At 34.0% G+C, this 9,126-nt stretch overlaps 1 protein-coding gene across 1 annotated transcript in view; it reads left to right on the forward strand.

The window, feature by feature from the left end:
• The window catches only part of prex2 (phosphatidylinositol-3,4,5-trisphosphate-dependent Rac exchange factor 2), a 242,250-nt gene that overhangs the window by 144,278 nt on the left and 88,846 nt on the right, over positions 1-9,126 (forward strand). The window contains exons 27-29 of the mRNA XM_087309456.1: positions 405-499; positions 2,887-2,969; positions 6,045-6,135. Of these exons, the coding sequence (XP_087165582.1) occupies positions 405-499; positions 2,887-2,969; positions 6,045-6,135 (269 nt within the window). The remainder of the gene's footprint in view (positions 1-404; positions 500-2,886; positions 2,970-6,044; positions 6,136-9,126) is intronic.

A 9,126-nucleotide genomic window follows, 5' to 3' on the forward strand; every position in this document is an offset into this window, starting at 1 on the left:
CGTGTGTGCATGTGTGGTGTATATTTAGTCCATGTAATGAGTCCTTAAACAGCTTCAGTTGTTCGTGTTTGCAATTTGCTGGGATCAGGAATCGGTGTGTATGTGGTGCATGCCGGGAGTTGTAGTTCATTTAGTGGCTTGTGTGTGTGTGTGCATGTGTGTGTACGTGCGTGCGTGTGTGTGTGTATGTGTGTGTTTGTGTGTGTGTGTGTGTAGTTCTCCAGCAATCCGCAGTAGCTAGATTGCTGGTGACTGTAACACTTATGTATTTATAAAAGTGACAGCATTTTCATTACTTGCTTTTCTTTTGAACTTTCCATTTTAGAATCCTAAATATTTCTGTTTGCTATTATTAGTTCGATAATTTGTCTGTAACACATGAACACCTGTCTGATGTCTTCCAGTGATTGTAACAGCAACAGGAACTCAATCGCATCCTTCACCAGCATTTGCAGCAGCCACTGCAGCTCTTATGTGCACAGCGATGAGATGGACTCAGGTAACACAAACATTCACCATCCTGAACACATCTGACACCATTGTTGCCGCATTCCTCTGATAAATCCCCCGTGACTCTAATCAAATTTGGCAAGAGCCTCCATATGCCTTTCAGATTGAGTCTTATCTGGTTGCACTTCACATCAAGCACACATTTTCCACTTAGTCAAACAGAACCCGCCAAAACACTGCGCCTGCCAAATTGATGGTCATTTGATGCTAACTGCTGAACAGATGGAGGAAGAGAAGGACACCGAAGACACAGAGGAAAGAGATGTGTGCGCATTATGACAATACAGCACTAATGAAAACAGTATGTTAAAAGGGACAGCTCAGTGCAAAAAATGAAAATATACTCACCCTCAATTGATTAAAAAGCTGTTTGAGTTGCTTTCTTCTGTTTAATACAAAAGAAGATATTTCGAAGAATGTTGGTAACTGGTAACTATGGTAGGCCATTTCTGCCAGGTAAGAAAAAGGAAGACAAAGGCCTAATAAGGTTTTAAATTTAAAAAATGAAGGCAAAAGCCTTATAAGGCTTTTAAGACTATATATATATATATATATATATATATATATATATATATATATATATATATATATATATATATATATATATATATATATATTTATATATATCTTAGCAAGTCTAAATTATGAGATAAAAAAGATCACTTGGCTAGTCAAACTAACAAGATATAAAATTAAGACTTGAAATTATGAAGATTATGAAGTTGTATTTACAAGTTTAAATATAAGACCTAATAAGGCGACGATAAATGACAAATATATGACTTAAAGGGCACCTATGGTGAAAAATCTACTTTTCAAGCTGTTGGTCCTTTTTTTTTCAATTCAACAACATGAAAACGGTGGACCAATTGGAATGGTTTTTAGATCGGCCATTTTCAGCGTGCGAGTCAAAGCGATGTCACTAAAGGAACACCCTTGCTCTATTTTTAGATGTAAAGTTCATTGGGCTCAACACAAGATCAATATTTTCCACATTATTTCTCTAATTGGAATTATTGTTTGTACCTTTAGGTAGGTTTGCAAACGTGTACTTTTTTTATTGCGTCTACCTTAAACTTCAGCTGTTCGCATTTCTCGCGTTCACAGAAGCTCCCTGTGATCTTCACTAGGTGCAGCTGTTGCCTCGCATTGCCTCATGTGCACATCTCTCCATTTGAAATAAAATAATAAACTTGCCTGCAGGTCGCACACTAGAAGCGCCATCGCGCCACGCAGCGGCATGCATTTTAGGTTTCTAAACATAGGTTTCTGTCAGGGTAAACACAACGACGCTTCAAGTCAGCGGCTGTCCGCGGCGCCCAGCCACGATTCGGGACACTTCATGTTTCTGCCGCACCGCAGAGTGCCATCTGAATAATTTAATTTTAAATAACATGCAAATGTGCGCGTCTGAGTGTGCCATGTCGCGGCTCTGGTGTCTCAGTCAAAGTTAATTCAGTGTGCGTGGTTATTAGTCTCGGTGTACAAGCTCGGCACTTTAAACTAGCACACAGTTGGCTGTAAAACTATACAAAGACACAAATGATTGTGTACTCTCTGCTTGTTCTGTGTCTGAGTTTTACATGTACGGCAGAATGCTGGTCCTCTCACTCTTGTAGCTTCTCTCTGTCTGCCTGTTTGCCGCAAACACAGAGCAGGGGAGCTCTTGGCTTCGACCCCTTGTTACGTTGGGCGGGAAGTTAAAACTAATGAAGCAACACACCCCTAAAACAGCAAGCTGTGTAGACATCCCCAAAATCACACTTTTGAACACGCTATAGTAAACAAATCTGAACTGTGTTTTGAACTGAACCTAAACTGGCACACTCAAAAAAACCATAATATTACTATTAAATCATTTAAAAAGGGTAAACTATGTGCCCTTTAAGACAAAAATTTCACTTAGTATGTCAAAATTATGACTCAAAAATTTAATTACAAGATTAAAAATTTAAATTATGACTTTAAAAGTCGAAATTATGATTAACTACATCTAAATTACTGTATGACTTTTAAAATCAGGAGGTTAAAAGTAAAAAATTATGACTTGGCAAGTTTTGACTTTTTTTAATCTCTTAATTTTCAACTTGCTAAATCATAATTTTATGTTTTAATCTAATTTTATTTACTTGTTAAATTATGCTTTCAACTGTTTAATGCATACATTTTGTTTTCTTACCAGGTAGAAATTTTCCCATTTGATTTTGATTGATTTTTGTCCTACTATGGATGTCAATGGCCACTAGTTTCCAACATTCTTCAAAATAGCTCCTTTTGTGTTTAAAAGAAAAATTTTACTTCTAAAGAAGTGAATGGATTTAAATATGTGTTTTTTCTAATGATTACCACTTTTTCTCTCTCCACACACACAAACAGGAGATGAGATGCCGACCAGCGTGTGGATATCTCATGACAAACAGAAGAAACTGCATGGCTTCCTGGAGCATTTGTTCAGTCAGGTGTGTGTGTGTGGGTTTATACATGTATAATACAGTATTTTATAAAACAGTTTAATATTTTGGAGAAAAAAAAATAAGTTTAAAATTAGTGAAAAGTGATGGTTGTAGCATAAAGAAAGATTCCAACTAAAAGTCCAGATTTTTAAAGACAGCACTTGCTTTGAATGACTTTAGCCTATCTGCAGCCACAGAATATCTCCTCTTCAGTCTTTAATCACTCTAGTGGTTTCTTAATCTTAACATTGTCACCAATGATTTTCAATAAGGTTTAGTTCAGGACACTGACCAGGATCATGCTTTTTTCCGTGTGATGGGGCTAATTGTACTGTCATTTATTCCTATTTATGTATTTACGTTTATTCATTTTATTTTTGGCTTAGTCCCTTTATTTATCTGGGGACGCCACAGCGGAATGAACCGGCAACTTATCCAGCATATGTTTTAGGCAGCGGATGCCCTTCCAGCTGCAACCCATCACTGGGAAACACCCATACACTCTCATTCACACACACACACACACTAAGAACAACTTAGCTTACCTAATTTACCTATACTGCATGGCTTCACCTATACCAGCAACCTTCTTGCTTTGAAGCGACAGCTCTAACCACTGCGCCACTACACCGCCCCTTTATTTATTTATTTATTTGTTTTATTATTTTTTTGTAAATTTACTTTAATTAATTTTTTAAAAAGTATTATTTTGTCATTGAGTTATTCCACTAAAATACTTATTTTCTTTTTTAACTCTTGAGGTAAAAATATTCGTATTGTGTTGTCTTAAACAAACTATTAACATGTCTGAAAAAGTACCTTTAATTTTATTCTAAAAATGACCTTATTTTATGATGAAGTAATAAATTACCCAATAATTAAAATTTAGTCAAAATTTACTCACCCTTTACTTGATTCAGATCTTTAAGATTTAGTTTCTTTCTTCTGTTGAGGAAAATGAAGACGTTTTGAAGAAAGCTGGTTAGATTTTTAGCTTTCTTCAAAATATCTTCTTTTGTGTTCAACAGAAGAAAGAAACTCACAAAGGTTTGGAACCAATTGAGGGTGACTAAATAGTGAGTACATTTTAATTTTGGGGTGAACTATACCTTTAAAATGTGAAAAAAATGCTATCAGTAGTTTGGCAATTACCAAACTATAGTTTTAAAATGTAAAAAAAGTGGTGTTTACATTTTTTGCCATTACATAGTAGAGAATATAAAAATTATGAAAAGTATAAAGTTAAATAATAAATCTGTAGTTAAATAACACACAGAGTGGTTACATCCACTGGCTTGATACCATCTGCCCTTAAGAACTCCTATATTTACCTTTGACCTCACTGACACTTAACACAGGCTGAAGCGTCTCACATAATGAACCACAGCCACTATCCTTTCTCCCAAGAGATCAATCCATTTTGTCTACACACTTTTAAAGAGGATGTCTCAATCACCAGTTGAATGGAGAATGTGCAGCTCTCTGCGTCCTCTCTAGGCTGCTATTTGCTTTATAGCACGCAGGTTTCCGGGAGCACAACACTAGCTGTTCACATGCAACACAAATGTTTTCCTGCTGATGGGGTGGGAGTTCAGGGGACTTTTATTTGTGCAAACCGACACTTTAGGTTTTAATAGCACCAATAGTTTTAAAACACAGTCACAGTAAGTGAATTTAAAGGCCTGATTTTAAATTTGTGAAATTCAAATTAAACATGTTTTGTTTAAGCAAGTCTTGTGACCCCAATGACCTTCCATACCAATATTGCTAACTGCAGGGGTGCTGATGATTACAAAAGTAATCTAACAATGATTGAATTGTTTGATTTCATATCAGGATATGTAAATATAACCTAAACCCCATTTTTATTGCTTCATATTTGTGTTGACATGTTTTCTATAAAATTTTGATGATCGCCTATTATAACCCAGAGGAAAACGTTTCTATGCATGATGCATGATGCTAATAAGCATAAAATTATGATTGTGTATAATTCATATCATAGAATTAATTTCCATGTGCTACAAGTTAATTTTATATGTATAATCGACTGTATGTTTACATGAGAATGCTAGTTTATTTACTTAAATATTCATTTAAGCTTATTCTAAAATGTACATGACTCATTCTGTTTCATTGTATGACAGAAATTCACATTATGCACAAACAGATGTTAAGTGTCAATTGCAAATTGTAGCAGTCTTAGAAAAGCCACATTTCTGAAAAGAAGAAGAAGAAGAAAAAGACAGATCCTACTGTAGTTATGCTGTGTTGAATGAGAAGGGAAATGGTCCTAAAACTGAACTTTTAGGCACTCCACTAGCTACCTGCAGGTAATACCTGCATCTTGGTCATTACTGTTCACTAGAGTTCATCATGAGGGTGAAAAGAAATATTTGCTGGTTAACAGTGTAGATCCAGTAAGATCAGTACTGAAGATTTGGAAACCACTTTAAGCACCCTGTCAAATCATCAACAAGTACAACAGCCATTACAACTGTTGACACTATATTTGCAAATTCCACAAGGTCCATGAGGAATCACATTTTTAAACATCAGACGTCATGTTTGTTTGTTTGTTTGTTTGTTAGGGATATCAAATTTGTTTCACTGTTTTAGTAAACTTCTGTTTTATGAAGTGTTTTTAAATTTACTGGCATGTTCATATGCAACATCTATGTATATTGCGTAAAGATTTCCGCTTCAACATGGTCAAACTGTGTGTATCTGCAACCCTAAAGAAATCAGTTAAAAATGGCTAATGCCATAACAAACAATGTCTCGACAATTACATTTTAACACATTTGGTTTCAATTGTATACTTTTGGCCCCAGTAGCCCTCCATAATTACAGAAATTAAATGTTTTATGGCTAGATTGTTGGATTTCAAGTCATTAGTAGAATATTTCTGATTTTTGCATATTATTGAATATTATTACTGATTCTTTTTAGTTGTTCATTACGCAACTACATATTATTGGGAAATGTAAATTTACTGTACAGTAATGCACATAATTTGTCAATGTTTGGTAATTTCAAAATAAGCTTTTTCTGATGGTTTGGTACTGGTCTTATTTTCAGGTGGAGTCCATCACTAGTTTGCTAAAAGGGGCAACCGTGACACGAGCTTTTGAACAAACTAAATGCTTCACTCCAGGACGAGGACTTCAAGGTACTAAACCTACTGACACACATGCACACAAACTAGTTCTTCAGCGGTTCATTAAGGGCTCATATATGTAGCTAAGGTGATATATATAGTACCTCTACTTTATGAAAGACCTGTTAAGCCAAGTATGCTTTTTCAGCAGCTCTTTGAGGTGGCTAATGTGCTTTATATTCTCAATTCCATTCTAAGAATTTGCTCTCTAATCCTTTCTTAGGCATTGTTTACTCTAGCATTTTCATTTTTTGTTTATTTATAAGTTTGGCATGTTTACATCTGGTATCCATTGTACTTCAGCATCTTCAATCTGTAAAAAGTGTTTTGAAGAAAAAAAAAAAACTTTGAAAAAAGAAGCATGGCTATCCACAATTGCTCTCTGATTGGTCTTCTATACTATTGCATATCGTTCCCAGATTTGTCAAGCCCTTCTCATATGATTATTACACAACCGCCATGGTGCAAGTACAAATGCAGACAAACATTTAAATGTAGAGTGAGCATGGTTATTTATCATTTGCTTTAGATTTCTGCGAAAACCCAGCTTTCTGAGAAGCAAAATTGTGGTTTAAATTACTATTTTCAATGAAGCAGATGAGAGTATATGCTACCGGTCAAAAGTTTGCTCAGTTTTTTTTCTTGTTTTTTTTTTATTTTATTTTTTTTTACAAAAACTATACTGTTCATCAAGGTGGCATTTATTAAATTAAAACAAAAATATTAAAAATTGATTAAAATTTTAAATAATTGATTTTTTATTGTATGTAGTTTCAAATAAAATTATTACTCCAGTCATTGTTGCTTTTATAACTATTATCTTTAATAATAATATTATTATTATTAATAATACCACCAATAATAATAATAAATATTAGAGTGATTTCTGAAGGATCATAGGACTGGAATAAATTACTAAATATTTTAAAACATTTAAAAACATTTATAAATTTTACTGACCTCAAACTTTTGACTGGTAGTGTATGTAAAAACATACTGAATGTAAAACCTATTATAGTTCTTGCACCATTTGACAAATTGCTGTATAATGTTGTTCCCATATTACTAGAAGGAAATGAACCACTAGTAGTGCTATTCAGAACTATTTAATTTAGATTATACAGTAGAGATGCTCATTTGAATCAACTAAATTCTGCTTTATTCCTGTTGGCATAGGTTCATTTGTAAACAAAATATTCATTTAAGTGACTTTTATGGCTCAGTTCACTGTTTGTGAGTTGCATAATTTAAGTTAGACTTCAATTTGCAAGAAATTCACACAAAGCCTAATAAATATGCTGAAACTCATAAACTGTACATGTTTATGAGTTTATGTTCTTAAAATAATCTCCAGAAATCTCCTATAATGGGTTTTCAGTTTTTTTGGCACTGAAGCTATTGTCAATTGTGTCTGCAAGAGGGAGAAAAGAAGTGACATACATTTGGGCCTGTATTTCATGTCTAAAGACTGGTTGGCAAAAGGAAGTGTGGTTGAAGGTGGGGGTTTCCTCTAAGTCTCTGTGATTGACTGCTCCAACCTCAGCTTCGTCCTTTACTGCAAATCACCCTAATCAAATCTGTACAATTCATTTTATTTGGGGCAGATAAAGAACACTGGGCTACTAGAGATAGAGAGTCTAGGACATCTCCGCTTTCTTTCATCTAAGGACAGTGGGACATTGAACTCATCGAGATTGTCTGGGTCACTTCCTCTGTCTCGCTGGAGAATCTGTGACGTTTTTTGCACCCTTGAAGGGTACACTTTTGTGCAGTCATTTCAACGAAAACATAATCTATTAATAATCTTTAACACCAACAAAACTGATGTCCTTAGCATATAAAAAAAAATCTTATGTAAAAGAACATGAATAATTTGTTTACAATGTAATTCAATAGAATTAAATTTAATAAATATCTTTCCTATGTGCAGAGCATGTCAGTGTTTGTATATATTTAACGTGATACAACACGGAGAAATATAAATAATATTAAATAAAAAGAAAATAATTTGTACAACATAATCGTCCTCATGCATCCAAAGCAAACGGGTAGTTTTTAATAACTTTTGTCAAATATTGCAAATAAATACATAAATATTTATTATTCATATTATTATTCATATTATTATTTGTTTATGTATTTATTTATTTATTTATTTTTGATAAAGTTATAGGCTCTTTGCAGTTAAAATTAATAAAATAAAAAAATGACACATCTTCTTTTTTTGTTCAAAGCATAAAACATTTTAATTAAAAACTAATATGCAGTTTTTTTCCCAATAAAGCGTGTTATTAAAAAAAAAAAAAAAAAAAAAACACCCCTTATTTTACAACACCAAATAAGAAAAAAGTTGGGACAGTATGGAAAACGCAAATAAAAAAAGAAAGTTGTGATTTCTAAATTTTCTTTGACTTGTATTTTATTGCAGACAATAAAACAACCATTACGTAATGTGTATTTTTATTATATATATTTTTTTTCGGTAAATAAACATATTCCAATTTTGATTCTTGCAACACATTTAAAAAAGATTGTGTCAAAGCAGCTTCACAAAAGGTCTTAGTAAATTGAAACAGTGAGGTTCAGTTTTCAGAGTTTAAGTTCAGTTCGGTTTAGCTCAGTTCAGTGTGGTTTAATAATCCCTACTGAGAGTCCAAACACTGAAGAGCAAATCCATCGATGCGCAGCTCTACAGATCCAGAACCATGCAAGCAAGTGGTGACAGCAGTGAGGTAAAAACTTCACCAACTGGCGAAAGTGAAGAATTAAAAAACCTTGAAAGAAACAAGCGTCAAACCAAGCCAAACGTCTTGTGCAGAGCTGAAGTATAGGCGCCAGAGACTGGAAGCTGGACCACAGCAAAGACTCGTCTGTCCCTGGAGTGTTGCAGGAATCAGTCTCATTCTCTCCACTCCTCCATGACCACCACAGTAACTACTCAGGATAGACCTGGTCCAGGATATGGAAACCTTGGGATCATCTTGTTGCTGGTCTTGGATCGAA

The sequence above is a fragment of the Danio rerio genome, chromosome 24, assembly GCF_052040795.2.
Source record: "Danio rerio strain M-AB ecotype USA chromosome 24, GRCz13ab, whole genome shotgun sequence".
Classification (NCBI taxonomy): Eukaryota; Metazoa; Chordata; class Actinopteri; order Cypriniformes; family Danionidae; genus Danio; species Danio rerio.